The sequence below is a fragment of the Chenopodium album genome, chromosome 20 (assembly GCF_948465745.1).
Source record: "Chenopodium album chromosome 20, dcCheAlbu1.1, whole genome shotgun sequence".
In the NCBI taxonomy this organism is placed as follows: Eukaryota; Viridiplantae; Streptophyta; class Magnoliopsida; order Caryophyllales; family Amaranthaceae; genus Chenopodium; species Chenopodium album.
In genome coordinates, this window is record NC_137853.1 from 40,234,577 (window position 1) to 40,255,094 (window position 20,518).

Here is a 20,518-nt window from a genome sequence, read left to right on the forward strand (position 1 = left end):
TGTTCATCATGCAAACACAATTGACGGTAACCGGCCCGAAATTGATCTGATACCCGAATTTATAACTCGACTCAAAATTGACCCGATACCCAAACTCGCCTTTTTGATCGACTAGATACTCAAACTTAATTATCTTATAATACATGAAATGACCCGAACCAAAATACTTGTGTTTCTTGATATCCTAAAAGACCAAATTGATTTAAGCCAAAATTACTTTACCTTAATACCTCTAATGAAAAAATAACCTAAACCCGAACAATTTTGTGTGTACTACTTATTGGAATATAAGTGTCACACTGAATAATTCATTAAAATTTAAAATTAATTTATTATAATTTATACTCCATACTTATTAATAGATATATATAATATATAGGTCATATATACTTATGCATGGTGGATGGGATTAATAATTTCCAATAATAAACATGTTTTTTGTAAATTTACTTTTCCACTAATAGAAACATTTATAAACACCTTTTTAAAAACCACTTCCTTTCATATGTAACTTGGAAACCAAGTAACAGTAATAACCTTTAACAATCAAATTTTTAATAATTCATAAAACGTATTTAAAAATTTCAAAACATCATTCAACACATTCAAATCATATTCAAACATTTAGTTTCATACATAAACATGTATAAATTGTCAAAATCACTTAATGAAAGATCTAGCTACTTAAACGTATTTAACATAATTTTTCTATGTTTACACACAACTAACTCTAGGCTTGATCACAAAGATTAAAAACTATCTATTTTTTATTATTAATATTAGTACTATTATTTATTTTTCGTTCTAAAGGAATTTCAATTTAGCATTGACAAAAAAAAAAAAAAAGTTAAGTAGTCAATAAGGCCGGTGATGAGTTTGTTAAGGTTGAGGGCATGTTTGCTTGGATTGCGGGTAATATATTAAGGGGTAATAAAAGTCAAATTTGAAAAAACATAAGTAATTAGAGGTGGTGTTGTAGCCTTGTAGGAGACAAGGTGTATACAAATGAAAAAGATAGTTGTACCATGAGAAAAAGAGAGAAATGGAGGAATTACTATCCTCATAATGAGAATAATAGTTACACACCCTCCCCCTAATGTAACTATTACCCCAAAATGAGGGTATTAGTTTCTCTTTTTTCATATACCATACTATCACTACATAATTTTTCTTATAATCATACCGTCACTATCTCCTACCCCTATATTCACTTTCATTTTGCTTAATTTGACTTTTATTACCCTATTATTACATCTCCCTCAATCCAAGCATGCCCTCAGTTCATAGGAAGTTCCCGCAGTAAAGATTTGTGGATTAATATAAGAATAGCTAAGAGGATTATTAGCTACAAGTGCTAGTGCTAATGATGTTTACAAGCACTAATTTCAATGGAAGAGTGCATACAATCGTATCAATAATTTTGTTTCGAGCTTGAAAGATTGATTACAGTTTGATGTATACATACCAAAGAAGCAGAGATTATAATGGACTGTTTCTTTATAGCAGAAGAGATGTTTGGTCAAATAATGCATTGTAAAATACGTCATTTGATGTAATTAAAGAAAGAAAAGTAAAATTAATTTTTACAAGACCTATTCAACATAAACTGTGTCATCACTGTCATGTAACCCTCAATTACTTGGTAACAGGATTTTATATTAACATTAAAAAAAAAATACAGTTGGAAACTTGTAGTCTTAGATCAAATGCATTGGTGAAAAACTGAAAATGGAACTCGGCACAAATTCTATAGCGATGTTCTTCATGATTTAATCCAAGTTATAGGAAAATTTTCAATCATATCCAAGAAAATAAATCATTGAGTCGTCAGTCTTTCACGGTCCTTAGAAATACATTCCACCATTATCCTCCAGGCCAGTCTTGAATCCTCCACATCTAGGATGATAAATATTGTTATCTCTACAAAAAAAAGCAGCACCCATTGATTTTGGTTTTAGCCTCTGCAAGACAAATTCATCGAGGTTACCAAACATAAGAAGTTTGAAAGTCCATATATCAGCAAACATAAACATGTACCAATATATGGCAGTAATACTGAACAAATGGAAACACATTAAACAAAATTTCATTACAAGGTACAGACCTGAGAGATACTTTTCCGGACCCAAGCATTGAAAGTGGTAGCACGGCGAATCCCAATGCCAGTTGTGGTCAATTCAGCAAAAAACATCTCCACCGGAGCATCAGCAACATCTTTCTTCTTAGCAGTGAAGTTGATATGGTGGATACAGCCTCTTACAACACCAACGGACTTCATGTCACCAGGCTCCACAAGCTTATAATTTGCTTGCTGAGAATTTCATTCAGGCCAAGACAACACAAAAAAGAAAGATTAATCGAATCCCTCAAAAATGGGCAAAGGAAAAGCGGAAAATTACACTATCACAAGAAAACAAACCGCGTGTTCATTATAGAACTTCAAGGCTACATTTGCATACGGCCTCACTGCAGCATGAGCTTCTTTTATTGTGCACTCATGATACTCCGTTTTGGGTTTGGCAACATGGCAAGATTTAGACCTTCTATTGTCAAAATTCAAACTACAAATAAAACATTCAGGAAAACACTGAATTCAATATAAGATGTAGTGAATGTTTGTGTAAACAGACAATAACCACATCTATCGAATCTTAAGCCTCCCGTGAAAAAGAAAGGGGAAAAAAAAAACCATGACCAAACTACACCTATTAAAAAACTTATGTATGTTTTCATGTAATCGAGTGTTGATATAAATAGCCACATAGCCATTCTCAATGAAAGTGTTTACAATTGCATCGGGCACGATTTGACAGGGTAACAATGATGAAATTAAGACTAGGCAAAACATGATTTTAATCAGGATGAATCATGCATTCATTCATAAGAGTGTGAGTGTGAGTGCGCATGCATGAATGAATGCATGATGGTTAATGACTACTAAACAATGATAGCCTAAACAATTCAAAACAATGATACACCTAATTAAGTACGGAGTAACCCTTATAACCATGAAGACTAATTGAGGCACACTAACTCAACTTTAGGAAAAACTTCTATTCAATCAGAAACCAATACCATAATGTGCACAACTAGCAGCAATGACAAACCATTGAAGTTCAACAAAACTTGATTCATTGGCATAATATAGTATGATAAAAACACATTAAAAATCTCACAAAAATAATAACGCTCAGTGAGTCATGAAAAATGAAATATCGAACAAAAATCCTAGCAAAACTTTGTTCTAAATACTCGAAGATGTAACAGGATGATGTCTTCACTTTAGAGGAATAAACCTTGAAGAGTGAGTAGCACCAACAGCAGGTCTACCGTGCTTCACAGGCTTGTATGAGAGATTGAGAACTCTGCCAAATAGTGGGCAATCATTTCAGGATTGATTTCAACCTGGTTGAAGGTCTTTCCGTTGTACACACCAACGATGCTGCCTATCATATCAGCAACAATGATCATGTTACAGAACTGAGTCCTCGCAGGCTTGGGATTCTCGCCAAGTGGTGCCTCACATTTCTGTTACAATAATCATGAATGCTAATTTCCACACAAAAAAATAAATAAATAAAAACAGGCCCGCAAGTGATATAAATTACCCTACTGGAAATGAGGCAGCAAAGTAAGCAAGAGATCTCTTCAAAACAGAGGAATATACTACATTACCACAATTAACAGGCGAGATTTCAGAAGAGCTTCGAAATGCATTAAGTGGTTCAAACAAGTATCATTCGATACATTTGGAGGTACAAACAATCTGATAACTTATCATGATATTGATACCATAGTACAAGTAAAATTTTAAAAAAATTACAGAACACTTGCCAACAACGACAATATAGTGTTCAATCCAATAACAATAGTAAATTAAGATAATACGAACCATTAGCAATCACATTCACCAATTGAAGCAACTCAGGCAATAGAAAAGTTAAACTACACTTCATCGGGAAAAAACTGTTCTCAATTACAACTCAGTGACAACGCTTGTTAAGAAGTCAATTTTTCATTAAACCTTTGTCTTTATAGTCATCTCCCGTCAAAAAATAAATAAATAAATAGTCATCGTTACAGAATATCAGGAATACAAACGAACTAACACATCAAACAATCACAATTCTTAGGAACTATTCCCCATTCCATTATCATAAACCGATATCTTTTAGGCTCAAAATTGAGTTAAAATGACGGCTTTACATTACCAATCAGTAATTCTTTATATTATAGTATGCGTATCACTAATTCATACAATTCCTCCTAATCAGTTTTTCCAGTATAATTCAATCTTAGCTATACATATGTCTAGCATTTATATCAAAAATCAATACAATACAACTACCGCAAAATGCAAAAACACAGTTGGCAACAACATATACGTAGTATAAACTAGAGGTCCAATATAGCAGATCAGTCATTCAATATAATCACCATTTATACTCATGATTGGAAGAATTGTATAACATCTCAAACAAAATCAAAATTACAACAGCCGAAACAATACAAAATTAATCAAACACAATCCAACCTCACATGAATCAGAATTTGTAGCAAACCAAATTTCCACATAAATAATATTGTTACTCCAATTATCACCATAAAATGCACAAATCATAACATATATAGAGAAAAGAAGGTTTACCGCTTTTCAGAGCTTCTTGATGAGAACCATAGGCTTGCCCTTCAAACCTCTTCCAAGCCTGAAAATCAATTCAATTTCATCACAATCAAAACCTAAATTTCATTTTCAAAGTCTCCAAAAATAACGATTCAATTACTAGAAACATCATTAAAAAAAAAATAATCAATCAATCAATCAAAGCCTTAATCCCAAAAGTGGGGTCGGCTAACATGAACCAAATTTGATTATTCCGTGTAGTCATCAACATAAATCTTTCTCCTCCATCCCTTACGATCCAAAACTTCATCCTCACGTAAATCCATGCACTTCATATCCTTCCTCACTCCTTCCAACCAAGTCATCTTTGGTCTCCCTCTTCCTCGTTTAATCCCTCCATGGTCCCACTCTTCCACTCTTCGCACCGGTGCACCCTCGGGTCTCCGTCTTACATGTCCAAACCAACGCAGACGATTTTCCCTTAATTTATCTACAATGCCCGCCACACCTACTTTCTTGCGAATAACCTCATTTCTGATTCTATCTCTTAAAGTGTTTCCACACATCCACCTTAACATGCCCATGACATGAGCCAAACAGATTAAAAAAAAAATAATAAAAAAAAAAAACCAACCTTCTGCGAATACGAGCAGGAAAATGCTTGACAACTTCCTGAATGTTCTCTTCTTTGGTGAGGCTGCTCCTGCTGCTGCTGCGACATCTTCAACATCCGACTGCAATCAATCAATCAATGGAAAACACAGTTACAGAAAATGATTTACAGAAGTCTGAATTTGAAAAAGAGGAGAGAGGAAGAAGATGATGTAACCATGGTTGCAGACTTGCAGAGGTTCGGCAGAGAGAGAGAGTGAGAAGTAAAGGAATTTTTATTGGCATAATAATAGTATGATAAAAACACATTTAAAATCTCAAAAAATTCATAGTACGCAGCGAGTCATGACAGATAAAATGTCTAACAAAACAACTAGCAAGATTTAGTTCTAAATACTGCGAAGATGTAACATGATGTCATCACTTGAGAGGAATAAACCTTGAAGAGTGAGTAGCTCCAATAACAGGTCTACCGTGCTTCATAGGCTTGTAAGAGATGAAGAACTCTGCTAAGTAGTGGGCAATCATTTCAGTCTTGATTTCAACGTGGTTGAAGGTCTTTCCGTTGTATACACCAATGATGCTGCCTATTATCTCAGGAACAATGATCATGTTACGGAGGTGAGTCCTCACAGGCTAGGGCTTCTCACCAGGTGGTGCCTAACGTTTCTGATACAAAAATCATGAGTGTTAATTTCTTTGCATAAAAAAAATACAGGCCTGCAAGAGACACAAATTACGCTACTGCAAGAGATCTCTTCAAAACAAAGGATTATACTACTTTACCACAATTAACAGCAAGATTTCAGAAGAGCTTCGAAATGCATTCAGTGGTTCAAACAAGTATCAATCAATACATTTGGTGGTTCAAACAAAACTGATAACTTATCATGATACCATGGTACGAGTAAAGTTAACAAAAAATAACAAAACACTTGCCAGCAACAACAAAAATAATGTTCAATCCAATAACAATAGCAAATTAAAAAACTAAGAACCATTAGCAATTACATTCACCAATTGAAGCACCACAGACAATAAAAAAATTAAGCTACACTTCATCCAAAAACTCTATTCTCAATTACATCACAGTGGCACTGCTTGTTAAGAAGCCAATATCTCATTAAACTTTTAGCTTTATAGTCATCGTCACGGAATATCAGGATTATGAACAAACTAAAACATCAAACAAACACATTCCTTTAGGAACTATTGTATTTACCATTGCATCATCATAAATTCATAATTCATAAACCTATATCATTTAGGCTCAAAATTGAGTTAAAATGACAGCTTTACATTATAGTAGCGTAGCACTAAACCATACAATTTCTCCAAGTATATTCCAATTTAATACATATAAATGTCTAGCATTCATATCAAAAATCAATAACACAGTTCGCAACAACATATATGAACTATAGATTAGAACTGTCATTCAATCTAATCACCATTTGTACTCATGAGATTGGAAGAATTGCTTAACATCTCGTACAAAATCAAAATTACAACAGCCTAATTGAAACAATTCCAAAATCAATTAAACGCAATCCAACATTCCAACGGCACATCATTCACAATTTGTAGCAAACCAATTTTCTATATAAATAATAATTTAATTCTAATTATTACCATAAAATGCACAAATCAATTAATCAAAAAAATAAATTAAAAAAAAAAAAACCTTCTGCGAACACGAGCAGGGAAATGCTTGACAACTTCCTGAATGTTCTCTTCTTTGGTGCTGCTGCGATATCTTCAACATCCGCCTGAAATCAATCAATCAATGGAAAACAGAGTTACAGAGAATGATTTACAGAAGATTGAATGCGAAAAAGAGGAGAGAGGAAGAAGATGAAGCTACCATGGTTGCAGAGATTCAGCGAGGAGAGAGAGAGAGAGAGAGAGAAACGGCAGAAGAGAGGAGAGAGAGTGAGAAGTAAGGGAATTTTGTTGGGCTGTAAAACTAATTAAACTGAAATGAAATTGTGTTGTTTTGTTGGCCCATTTAAGTTGGTCGGTTCCGACAAATTGTTTTAGGGGAGCTTTAACTAGCTGAGTTATACCTTACTTTCCCTCAAAAAAAAAAAAAAAAGTTATACCTTACTTTCCGGCTCGGTATTACTGTAGAACTAGGTTAGTTCCCGTGCCATGCACGATATTTTTCAATAATTATTATTAATTTATCATTATAATTAACTTTTTATAAATAAAAAAAATTAAATAAAGACATTGTTGTCAAATTTTGATAAAAAAATACGGAATTCAAAAGATTATGTATTATAATCAAAGATACAATAACGGTAAAATAATTAATACTCCCTCCGTCCCCTTTTGATAGTCCCTTATGGGCATTATTCACAGGAATTAATAAACACAAATAAGAATAATAAAAGTAAATTGAAAATGTAAATTGACATTGAGTATGCAAAAAAATAGAAAGAGAAAGTAATAAAAGTACATGGGAAAACAAAATATACATGGGAAATTTAAATTTGCACAAATATTGTTGCAAATTGGAGGAAATTTTGGTAAAAAATCAACATTAATGGTTGTTGGAAAAAGCAAATGGGGTGAATATTTTGGGACTAAAATTTGTCCATAAGGGACTATCAAAAGGGGACGAAGGGAGTAACACTTAAAATGAAAAATAAATGCCATTAGTTTGTGTAAGAAAAAATATGTTAATTAATACTCCCTCTGTCCCCTTTTGATAGTCCCTTATGGGCAAATTTTAGTCCCAAAATGTTCACCCCATTTGCTTTTTCCAACAACCATTAATATTATTTTTTTAGCAAAATTCCCTCCAATTTGCAACAATACTTGTGCAAATTTAAATTTCCCGTGTAAAATTTTTTTTCCAATGTACTTTTATTACTTTCTTTCTCTACTTTTTGGCATACCCAATGTTAATTTACTTTTTCAATGTACTTTAACTACTCTTATTTGTGTTTATTAATTTCCGTGAAAAATGCCCATAAGGGACTATCAAAAGGGGACGGAGGGAGTAGGAAGATTAATACAGTAAAATAATTTAACAAATAAATAGATCTTCATTAGTTTTTTAATGTCTATTTAATATTATATTCTAACTTTTGTATTAAGGATGTGATGTTACACAAATCTAATATATATATTATATATATAAAAGGGAGTTTTTCCCCGAGTTTTTAGAGCGCCACTTAGGATTTTTATTTTTAAAAAATTATTAGAGCGCCACATATGATAAATATTTTTAAAACGCTACAATAGGATTATGCCACCTAAGATTAGTTAAAGTGCCGCATAAGCATAATGGAGCAATGAGATTTTAATGGTTACATTAATTAAATACGAAATATTATCTTATGAAATTAGGAATTTTATCTAATATTTAAAAACAAAATACGAAAAAATGATATATTACATACAACTAATAAAATACGGAGTAACAAATGTAATTACATAAATATAAAAAAAAAAAAAAAATTAAAAAAAATATAAACGATCCGTGCATCGCACGGGCTTCATCTAGTTATTTTAATAAGAGAATGGAAAAAAGTGAGATTTATAATGCAATAGTGATATGTGTCATTTTGTAAATTAACTAATTAAGTACCTCTATTTTAGTATATGTATAAATTGATAGATTATAGATAATTGACTAATTATAACTATTGTAAATGTAGATTATCGAGAGATAATAGAAATACGGAGTATGTGTTGTTAATTTTCTATAAGCATTGATTTGTTATATACCTTCTTGTAGTAAAATGATGGATGTTAATCCATAATTATAGATGTTTTATCAAGAAAAAACTGAATAGTTGAATATATTGTAAATTTTTATGTTAAAAATAATTTTTTAATAGCTGTAAATATTTGTATTTAAATATGTCAAATCTTTTTTGTTTTAAGTAAATATATCATATAAGATTAGGGGATTATTTTAATTACAATAAATATTTGTGTGAAATATATGTCAGATATTTTAAATTTAAATAATTATATCGTATAAGATCAGGAATTATTTTTGTATAATATTTATTTCCTTAATAGAAATTCATCAAAAAAAAAAAAAAACTAAGCACACAACAGGAAATGACATGTGTCATTACTGGTGTGTCTTTTAGTATATAGTTATTGATTATTTGACATCGTTTTTGGTTTTCAGTTTTTTATTTTTTTGAAAATAAAAAATCAAAAATGGAAAACAAGATGAAAAAAAAAAAGTGTTTTCACTTTTCAGTTATCGGTTTTCAAAATTACTATGATTTTTATAAGTTTGACTAGTTTTTTATATATGATATAAGTCATACAAATAATAAAAAAATTAGTCTAAATATTTGAAATCATGATTATTAAGAAAGCTGACAATGTAAAAGTGAAAAGTACTAATCCATTCAGCATTGCTAGTATTCTTTTTTTTTTGGGGTTTTTTTGTTTTTCAAGACTATATGATATTTCCTCCGTTTTTTAATAGTTGCAACAGTTTGACTTTTACACTATTCATGTATTTCGCTTTGACTAGTTTTAACGGTTTGTACTTAACTATAAGTATAATCATGTGGGATCTTGTTAGATTCGTCTCGACTTATACAATTTTTATATCAAATGTTTATAGTTTTTACATGTCGGGAATTAAAGATATTAGCGATTGAAAACAGGCATCGGCAAGCGTGAAAAAAGAAGTGTTATAACTATAAATTGGAGTTGAGCTGAACTGAATTCAAATTAAGCCGAAGAGATCAGGCCCTTAGTAAAATCATTATAGTTTTTGAAACTGACAACAAAATAGTGGAAATAACTTTTTCTAGTTTCTTATTCTTGAGTTTTTGGATTTTTTTTGGGTCAGGATATGTAAATGCGAATTAATAATACCTCCATTTCACAGTAGATTTAACGATTTGAGTACCCTATTTATTTATGGGTTGGTCTCTATTTCTTTATAAAAAGGCAGAAGCTAACGAAGTAACAAACGTTTCGGGATAGTTGGATAAGATAATTAAAAGTAGAAATATTGAAGTAAAAAGAACAGTAATTACATTGATCGACTCGTGATTTTGTCTTGCATTCCCAAATTAAAAACCACTTTAGATAATATTTTAAATGCTTATAACGCCCTGAGGGCGTTCGTTAGCAAGATCCTTATAAAAAATTAATTTTTTAAATTTATTCTATTAATTAATGTATACAAAAATTAATGGTCACAATGCTATGTTGAAAAGAAAAATCAAAACAATGCATTTATTATGAAGTGGAGGTCGTATATGCTTAAGATTGAATGATATGTAAAAGAGATTAATAGGTTTTATTTTATTAATTAAGATTCGCCATGTAGTTTGGTTCTATTTTATTTTATTTTTATAGGTTCCCCATCAAACAAGCGATTGTTAAAATCTAAGAATACCAATACCTTAGTAAAATGATCTCCATATTAACATCTTTCAAGTGTATTATCCAAAGTTTAGGTTTATAATAATTTTAATAAATAGGCTTTATTTTTATTTAACTATTCTATATATGATTTTTGAATTTAGTTCAATTCAAGTTGTTATAATTCAGTTCAATTTGAAGAATTTCAGTCCAAAGAATGGGCCCTAAGCTTGACCAAAGCTATTCATCAAATGGTTAACTTTGATTGAGCTTCTAAACAAACACATAGACAAGTCAAATATGGAGTAAGAAATACACATAGTGATTGAAGATGTATAACTTACAAGAATAAAGGTTTTCATAAGTGATACTTAAGGGAGCTTGTTTGAAAAGTCCGACTAACTCAATCCTCGAATGTGAATGTTTAGTTGAGAGAAAAACATTAAGTACTTGAGTCTAAACAGTAATGTTGAAAAACAAAAAAAAAAATCTATTAGTATGTCTATTTTTTTAGAGAGATCTATTATTGCATTTGAGGGGAAATGAATCATCTATCATTGTTGATCAAATGCACTACTTTTTACTTAGTTTGTAAAAGCTAATACTAACATAATGCATGTATATATCTTCTTATAAGTCATTTAAGAAAAAGTAATTACCCTCCAACAGTTGGTTATCAAATGATTTTACACAAATAACTAAAACAAGCAACTAGTAATCAAACCATCTCATACAATCAGATAGCCAAATCAGCTTACACAAACACAACTATTCATTGTCAAAAAGGGATTCAGTCAAATAGTCAATGGAGTGTATCCAACTCAATAAGGAGTTGATATGATAAATAGGCTATTGGGGGTAATATAATATTAATAGCTCCAAACCTCAAATTTTCAGAATTTGATACAAAGCTTATGGTGAGAGAATATACACAAATATTGCAATATTTTCCTTTATGGGTTTAGGATATATTTTGTAAAAGAACTATCTTATTTGGTACATAATATGATATGGATCAATGGAAATTATTTTGATTGACGAGTTTGATATTATAATATATATAATATCTCTTGATATCTTGAATGTTATGGTATTTTATTATTATTGATCGATCTGTGAATATCTCTAATATTATTCTTTGTAATCGCTAATGTGTATCTGAATGATTTTGTGTATATTACAGTGATTATGTTACGTTTTTAACACCTTTTTTTTTTTATAAAGGTTAACACTTTTTTTAAAAAAAAGATTATAATGTAAATTGTTTTAGTATATCATGAATAAAATCATACTTTCTCTCATACCGGCTAAGCTTTCTCGAATTTTCACTATCATTGCCAACGCCCTCTTTCTCGTAACTCTATTAATAATTGGCCGTATTTTTAATTTATAATTTAACTACAAATCTTGTATTGTGGATACAATCAATAATTCAATATTAAAAACAGACATCGGGAATGACACATGTCATTTTCGGGCTGTTTTTTCCATCCAAATTCACTCTTTTCTTTTTTTATATTTTTAATGTCAATTACCATATAAAGATTATTACACAAGATTTATACTATATTTAGAGTATATACCAAATCATACATGATATGATTTGGGCAATCAAAATTTACCATACTATATATGGAAATATATTGAGCATTTTTTTTGGAATGAATATTGAATAAGTTTCATTTTATATTAAACAACACTTTATCATTTATAAAATAAAAAAAAAAAAAGTTGTGATCCAAACATTGTAATGGTTAAAAAAGTCGTGTAGTTATTGAAAAATTGTCCTATAAATATATCCTATACATTTTTTAAGTTAAACTATTTTTAAGGGATGATAAACATTGGATATTTGCATGCTATGCAAAATAGTATTTTTAAAATTTTCATTGTTTTGTTCATTGTGAAGTTAAAGATATTTAGCAATACAAAAATCGCACATGATAAGGTTAACTATTAAGTATGATTCGAGCTTAATAATTCTGATTTGAACTTATTTTTTCTAGTTAGGTCTGAAAAAAAGTAAAATTGTTAAAATAAGATGAGCTAAAAATAGCCAAACTTAGAAGAAAATTAGATTTTGATTTTATATAGTAGTTGTACACAATTGCGATTTTCTCCAAGTGGAACTAATCTTTAAGTTTTTTTCTAATTTAGAGATTTTTTTTTTTTTTTTTGTGTGTGTGTGTGTGTTAAATACTTAGATATATAGTTCAAATTTTGAAAAATCTTCTAATAGGTAAAAAAAAAAAAAAATTTGCTTTTGGTGGCGTTGGTTGTTCCAGTGGTGGGTTTGGGTGAGACTGAGAGAGTGTGAGAGAAAGAGAGAGCGAAGGCGAATGTGTAATAAGTCCATTTACTATAAATATATATAAAATCAAGAAATTTAATTTATGGGTGTTGTTAAGCGATTCACTAATCGTAATTGAAAAGGAAAATATATCAAACATTTATTTTTGTAAAATAAATTAATCACATAAAAGTGAAATTTTTAAGGGGTAAACCAAATTGATCTTTTTTTTGATATATTAAATTGCTTACTAAAAAAAAGAAGAAAAATACTTTTCTTGCCATTATTCTATATAAAAAAAAATATATAGTTCAAAACGTTTACATATGAATTAATAGAAAAACAAATTAAATGTAGTATCGCTTCTCCTTAAATTTGGTTAGCATGGAGAGCATGATGTTTATCTGCCTTGTATAGTTGTATATATACTGCAATGTTGGAAGGTCAATCTAAGAAGCTTGTTGTTCTTATTGAGCCGAGATAATTGATGTCTCCCTTTTCATCACTTGTAGAAGAGTAACGAGATTATAGGAATCAATAAGCAATATAGCTAAATTTGAAGCCCATTGTAGGGATTTTTAGCACTCTGGAGCTCCAATATGTAAAGTGAACGTATGTAGAACCCCGTAATTATTACTGTCGCTAATTATACGAAAACCGTACCATTTTCGACATTATCATGCACCAACCTATCTTTGCTATATGTGAATCGTGACCCTTTTTTTTTGCGTTATAACCAAGTTATTCCAAGTGGAATGATTAACTAGTTGGGCCTTATAAAAATCAGGTGAGGGCAAATCACCGTCAATGTTTAAGTATATTGGTCGGTTTACCATTAGAGAGCGTAGTATTGGTAAGTACGTAATACGTTTTTTTTTTCAAAAAAGCTTTACATCTAAATAAATGATCTTTATGAGTAAAACAAAAAAAAGTTTAACACTTGAATAGTGATAATTCCAAAGTTTGGAGACTCCAATCAAACAGTACTAGTGAAAGAATGTAATATCTTGCGATAATAGTATATAAATTTTTAATCAAGTTTTTTTCGTGGAATAAAGAAAAAAAATCTTATGTGTTGTTTGGGAAAGCTAATTTTTCCCCTTGAAACATGTCCATGTCCCTTCATTCTAATTCTTTTAGTAGTAATGTAATGTTTGATTTATAATGTTCTTCTTATGTATTCCAACTACAAAGCATGTAAGTATATATGATAGGACAAATTTTCATGTGGTATATTCATGTACCATTTTATTTATTGTCCAAGTATCACATTTAGAATGCCACACATGTTAACACTCTAATATTCATGGTATTGACTTGGTTTAGCACTATTTCTGGTTTGTTGAGATGTCTTGTTCATGCTTAAATTATAACAATGGAATATGCATCTATATATATTCATGACAGATATGTTATTTGATACTAATTTTGAATGTGAGCAATGTTAAAGGGTTTGTTTATAACAAGCATATCTACTTGTTTTTTAATTCGAAGTTATGCAATATGATTTTATGTTCGTAATTTATTGCACTTTGCACTTGGTTTAACAACTAACATAATTGTTTCACAAAGGCTTCCTTCAATCCAACTATTTTCGCATTACATTATCTAAACTAGCAATATCATGACAGGATTATAATCGAGACATAGCGCACTAAGACATAAAACATAAACACATTGATATACATGATAACACTTGCATGAGTTGAAGTTATTAAATTATTGTGTTACGTGTAGTACAAGATTTTAGAAATAATAAAAAAAAGTGTTAAATGATGATAATCATTTTGATTATCAAGTTTTATATTTTTTACGGTATACAATAAGTGAAAAAAGTGCTTGGATAGCACATTCATGTTAAACGCGTTAGGAAAAACATTAATAAGGGTATACATGGAAACGTATCTACTAACCCATCATAACACGCACTACATTAAATTTTCAAATTCGTGATATTGTCTAATGATTAACGGGCAATTGTAAGAATACATACATAGATTTTGCATTCACGTATTCGATCATTAATAGCACTAGGATGCAAAACATGCATGTTTTCTCCAACCTAACACTTCTATTACGTGTGTTCATCTTCATCGGTGTTTTGGCAAACATTTCAGCACCCAAATCAAATCCGATTTCCACGATTCTTGATTCACAACACTCCTCAGTTATCCCACAAAAGATCCAAGCAAAAAAAACCAAGTTCAAACCCAAACATTCTTGTAAAATCAAGCACAAGCACGACAAACTCACACAAAACCTTCATCATGACCACTGTCGATTCCAACCCAAGTATCTCCCAACCTAGACCACGCTAGAACCCGAGTAACCCCTCATATGAAAGCTCACATAATTCCCTACCCAAAAAACCAAACCTCACAAAAATTCATCAACCACATCTCAAGATATACCCACAATAATCCGACTAAGAAACACACCCTCCAAACCCTTATTCACTAATCCACCAATCCAAAATCCTAATCCATCCTTCCTCAATCCTTCACAATACACCACTAACAAACACCAACCGTTGATAAAATCTTATCCAACGATCTAAAATTAAAAATTCGAAAAAGGGTGGCGATCCGTGTGAAGGCCCTCTCAACCAATCAGCGTTGAGCTTTTGGATTTTACTTACGTACATTTCTGACTATTTAAACGCCCTCAGATTAACGTTCTTCTTCGCTCATCCACACAAACAGATCTTAATCGTCGGCCTTCATTTTCCGACAGTTTCTCTTTCTCTCTCTCTCTCTCTCTAAAAAATATTCTTGATTTTCGAACCCTAGAAAAAAGCTTCGATTTCTGCGAAAATGGCGGCGACTGAGGAACCCATTGTTGCAGCAGGAGAGCAAGAGGTTGCTTCTGCTCCGGCACCTGAGGATACTCCTAAGGAAGAGAACACCGCTGCTGAAGAAGTCGTCGGAAAGCCGAGGAAAGCGAAGGAAGCTAAGCCGAAGAAGGCTGTTACTGCTTCTAAGCCCAGGAAGACTCCTACTCATCCTCCTTACTTTGAGGTAATTGATTCTGGAAAAATGTTGATTGATTTTTGATTGTTGAATTGAATTTTGTAATTTAGGTTAAATGATTGAATTGATTGATTGATTGAGTTGTTGAATTGGAATTTCAGATGATGAGTGAAGCGATTACGACATTGAAGGAGAGGAATGGTTCGAGTCAAAAGGCGATTCAGAAATTCATTGAGGAGAAGCATAAGGATCTTCCATCGACGTTCCGGAAGCTTCTTCTTGTGAATTTGAGGAAATTCGTTGCTTCTGGTCGTCTTGTGAAGGTTAAGGGATCCTTCAAGCTTCCTTCGGCTCGTGCTGCTGCTCCGAAACCAGAGCCTGCTCCTGCTAAGAAAACCAAGGCTGTTGTCAAGGCGAAAGCCGCTGCTCCGAAGGCGAAAGCTGCTGCTGCTAAGCCGAAAGCAGCCGCTGCGAAGCCGAAAGCTAAGGCTAAGGCTAAGGCTAAGGCTAAGGCTGTCGTTGCTAAGCCTAAAGCAGCGGAGGCTAAGCCTAAGACTGTTGCGAAGCCAAAGGCGAAAGCGGCAAAGGCTAAGCCTGCTGCTAAGCCTAAGGCAGTAGTGGCTGCTGCTCCGGCGAAGCCGAAGGCTACTGGTACTAAGAGGAAGGCAGTGGCTACTGTGAAGCCGAAGGAGAAGCCGGCTAAGGTTGCGAAAACCGCAGCGAAATCGACTCCGTCGAAGAAGGCTGCTCCTGCTCCTGCTAAGAAGGCGGCTCCTGCTGCTAAGAAGGCTGCCGCAGTGAAGAGTGTTAAGCCGAAGAGTGTGAGGTCGCCGGCAAAGCGATCAATGCCGAAGAGAGGGAAGAAATGATGAATTTTGTTGTTGGGTTTAGATAGTTTCTGGGATGTGGTGGATTGTTTGTAGGATTTGATTGGGATGAATAGTTTTTCTGTAAATGTTCCGATGTTTTAGTGGGTGTAATGTTGAGAGAGTTTTAGCGCCCATATTATACATGGAAGTTGGAGTTCCTTTTTCTTTTTTCTTTTTAATTTACATTTATTTAGATGGTTTTAATCTGGGATGTTAATTAGATGTAGTTTTAATATATGAGTATTAATATAAGATAAGAATTTTAGATTCAATTCATTGTCTTTTTAATCTCTTTGTTTGTGAATTGTGCAATTGATTGAGATTATGTTGTTCATGGTTGATGGTATGTCTCTTTTCTCTCAACATTGATTGAGTTTATTTGATGAATCAAGTGTTGAGTTTGGTATCTGAATTGTTATTGTTCTTCATGGTTTTCAGTGAAGAGCTGAGTTGAAGGGGAGGGTTTGATTAGCTTTGAAGCACTCGTAGTCAATTGAATTGCGCACTAAGGATGTAAGTGTATATTGCACTTCTGTGTATTTAGCATTTATCTTATGGAAATCGTTGTCAAAATCAAAATCAGTGCACTTGTTATCATGTTGAATTGTTTGTGTGTTATGCATTGGAAATACTACCTAGATGGAGCAAACATTTGATTATCTTAGCAATGTGCATTTGTGTTTCTTCAATCATAGGAAAGTTTGACTTGGAATTAAAAGTTTTTGTTTTCTGTGTGTTGTGCTCTCTTACTCACTCGTCAATGCTTGAGAGCAATGGTGGTATTGTGTTTGAACCTTCAAAAGAGTATGAATCTCATGGAGTCATGGTGGTCCGAGTTATTGAGTGTTATGGACTTATGGTACTCGTATATCATTTGCTCTGAAGGTTTGCATTCTAGGAGTATCTTACATTTTTAATGCTACATTCTACTGATTGATTGAAATTAGATTGAGGCTTGTTATAATTTGCAATTATATTGGATATGTTCATCCATTCCGATTCACTTTCCTTATTTTTTGATGCCTTCTAACAGTCTATCTGGCTTATCTGCTTTCCAGCCTGGGAATAGCTATTTGTTAGAGGAAGTAATTATCCTTATCCCCACAAGTGATGTTTATTGAGCTTGATAGTGTTTCTTCAGCCGGTCTCTACGTTTAAGAGAAGGGGGGGGGGGGGGGGGGACAATGTATGGATTCTGTGTCGAAGTTGAATAGAAGCCATCGTGTAATCACGATGAGGTTTTTTTAGGGCACTGGGCAACTATAGCTTGCAAAGAAGCGTAATGGAAATATGGAATAAAATTTTGATTTAAATGAAGACTCGAGAGTGCTCATGATCTTCCTTTAGTTTCATTCCATTTCATAATCTTTAATGAACTGCTGCATAATGTTGAGAAATGAGATATTATTTTCCGTTTCTGTTTGTTATTTTAGAATAAATGCGAGTAACCTGAAGTTTCCATGTTTGCTCTCTATGGTTGAACTTTTGATACATAATCCCCTGTTCTTCAACTAGTTTATAATCTTTTAGAAATTGTATTGTCAAAATCAAAATCAAAATCTGTGAACCTGTAAGATGCTGAACTGGATGTATTATACATTGGAAGAACTAGCTACATTGAGCAAACATTCTAATTGTCTTAAGTTCTTAACAATGTGCTTTTGTGTTTCTTCAATCATAGGGAAGTAAGAAGACTTGGAACAACTAGGCTTTGTTTCTGTGCGTTGTGCATTGTGTTCTCTTATTCATTGTCAATGGAACAATGGTGGTATCTCATGGGGTACTTTTATGGTCCGAGTTTTTGAGTATTATAGTATGTCATTTACCCTGAAGGTTTGCATCCTACGGTATGTTTTACTGCCACATCCTCCCAATTGATTGAAATTGAATTGAGGCTTGTTATAATTTATATTATTGGAAATGTTCATCCATCAATGCTGCACTTTCCTGAGTCTATCTAGCTTGGGAATAGCTGTTTGTTAGAGGAAGTAATTGTCCTTAACCCCACTAGTGATGTTTATTGAGCTAGATAGTGTTTATTCAGCAGCCTTTAACTAGGTTTATTGAGTCTGTGTCGAAGTTATTGAATAGAATAGAAGCCATTGAGTACTGACAATGAGGTTTTTTTAGGGCACTGGACAGTTTGAGGAGAGTTATGGGGAGGCTTTAGTCACTGTAAAGGACACATGCTTGTGAAGTATTTTTTCTTCTTCTTCTTTCCATGTAAAGATGATTTATCTGGCATGTTGCCTTTTTGAAAGACGGAGTATGAAGTTAGCAAGTTGGTATTGTTTTATTAGTACTGTTAGAAAGGTGCCTCAATCAGTTTACCACAGGGGGCTCCAATTTATTAGGGTTTGTCTTGCATTGAGAATTTAACTTAATAGTGGGAAAATGTTTATAAAATTTTTGAAGCATGAAATGTAGATAGCATCAAGTGACTGTGGTATGTTGTGTTATGGCTTTACCCATCTAAATTCTCGGAGAAATTTATATTTCAGGATGGTTTACTGGTATTGGTGATCTATGTATGTGGATGCATGAATTACTCCTCCTTTAGTAGGTTTTTTTTTGCCTCTGGATGCAGATCTTTACAACTATGGCTTGTAAAGACGAGTAATGGAAATATAGAATAGATTGTGCTTGTAATGGAGACTGGAGAGGACTCATGATGTTCCTTTAAGTTTCTTTCCATTACATAATATTTAATGAACTGCCGCACAATGTTGAGATATTTTATTTTTCCATTTCTGTTTGTATTTAGAATAAATGAGTGTAACCTGAAGTTTCCATGTTTGCTCTCTATTTTTGAACTTTCTGTACAAAATACCCAATTCTTCAACTAGTTTAAACTGTTTTATTCTCCTCCTTTGCATCATTGGTGTTATAACTAAACACTGGGTAGGCTTTAGGATGAATGGAGCAGGTAAAAATAAAGATTGATAATATGTGGTGGAAAATTATATGAGAAAAGGGGGACTGTTGACCTGTCCTCTGGGGAAAGGGGTATAATATCAAAGTAGAGTTAAGCTGATGTCCTAAGAGCAGAATAGGAGCTCTGGAGTCTGGACTCTGGAATACTTGCATTATCCTTCATGTCTTTACATCTGAAGGGATGTTTGACTTTGTTATTGTTGATCTGGTTAATAAGCTTATTTTTTTCTCTTTCTCAGCAGTATTTGCAATATGCACTTGCCAAACTCACACTATGTTGTAGGGATGACTTGAATGCCAAAGAGAAAACTTGCATAATGCCTAAGAGAAAACTTGCATAATGACTTAAGTCTTTATATGGAGTTAATCGAAGACATATGTGTCGTTAACTCGTTACTTTCCTGTCTAATTTTTTGTTAAGAGCATCTGCATACTTTTGTTAAATTTCCTCATATCAGCTATAATAGGGGGTTGATTTGATCCTTTTAAGAGCTCTTTTGGTCCTTTTTAGAGGTCAGGTTTGGTTTACTCTTGGCATCCTGTACAATGTATTCTGCCATCTTTTTAATAGTATTGTACTCTATCAGTCAGCACTTAACTGTTTTGAGATTGTTACTTGTCTGATCTTAACTTGGTAGTTGGTACTTGGTAGTATCTTAAAACAATGGTTATCCTCTATAAGGCGTAATCTCTATCTTTATTGTGTAGTACCTGTTTGTTAAGTTTGTTGTAATGTTCTTGGCCTTTTTCACCAATGTCAGTTTTATATGATCTTTATCTTATGTTAATCTTTCATGTGTAAGATCTTAATTTTTTCTTTCCTATTGCTATGTATTAGGAAAGTAGTAAAGCAAAATATTCAAAG

General features: G+C 32.4%; 2 protein-coding genes and 1 long non-coding RNA gene across 3 annotated transcripts; 1 reads left to right on the forward strand and 2 right to left on the reverse strand.

Annotated features, from left to right (window-relative positions):
- Positions 1 to 1,632: 1,632 nt before the first annotated feature.
- On the reverse strand, positions 1,633 to 3,504 carry LOC145596557 (uncharacterized). Its single transcript, XR_014103256.1, has 4 exons — positions 3,297 to 3,504; positions 2,420 to 2,561; positions 2,105 to 2,311; positions 1,633 to 1,961 (listed from the first exon to the last, which is right to left on the reverse strand). It is a non-coding gene; the product is annotated as an uncharacterized LOC145596557 (long non-coding RNA).
- An 826-nt stretch (positions 3,505 to 4,330) lies between these two features.
- On the reverse strand, positions 4,331 to 7,068 carry LOC145597238 (uncharacterized). Its single transcript, XM_081653385.1, has 5 exons — positions 6,921 to 7,068; positions 5,676 to 5,905; positions 5,259 to 5,358; positions 4,649 to 4,706; positions 4,331 to 4,395 (listed from the first exon to the last, which is right to left on the reverse strand). The coding sequence occupies exons 2-5, from the start codon at positions 5,846 to 5,848 to the stop codon at positions 4,331 to 4,333; spliced, it is 396 nt and encodes a 131-aa protein (XP_081509511.1). The 5' UTR covers positions 5,849 to 5,905; positions 6,921 to 7,068.
- Positions 7,069 to 15,577: 8,509 nt separating this feature from the next.
- Positions 15,578 to 17,053, forward strand: LOC145597931 (uncharacterized). Its single transcript, XM_081654206.1, has 2 exons — positions 15,578 to 15,898; positions 16,012 to 17,053. Exons 1-2 carry the CDS (start codon positions 15,695 to 15,697, stop codon positions 16,717 to 16,719), a joined length of 912 nt encoding a protein of 303 aa, XP_081510332.1. The 5' UTR covers positions 15,578 to 15,694; the 3' UTR covers positions 16,720 to 17,053.
- Positions 17,054 to 20,518: the final 3,465 nt, after the last annotated feature.

Bases quoted from the DNA above. Each gene is read 5' to 3' on its own strand.
- LOC145597931 (XM_081654206.1), top strand. From the start codon at position 15,695: ATGGCGGCGACTGAGGAACCCATTGTTGCAGCAGGAGAGCAAGAGGTT. The intron at 15,899-16,011 runs GTAATTGATTCT...TTGGAATTTCAG, and splicing joins CTCATCCTCCTTACTTTGAG to ATGATGAGTGAAGCGATTAC.
- LOC145597238 (XM_081653385.1), bottom strand. From the start codon at position 5,848: ATGATCATTGTTCCTGAGATAATAGGCAGCATCATTGGTGTATACAAC. The intron at 4,707-5,258 runs GTTGGTTTTTTT...ATTGATTTTCAG, and splicing joins CCTGCTCGTATTCGCAGAAG to GCTTGGAAGAGGTTTGAAGG. The intron at 4,396-4,648 runs GTAAACCTTCTT...TTGGACCTCTAG, and splicing joins TCAAGAAGCTCTGAAAAGCG to TTTATACTACGTATATGTTG.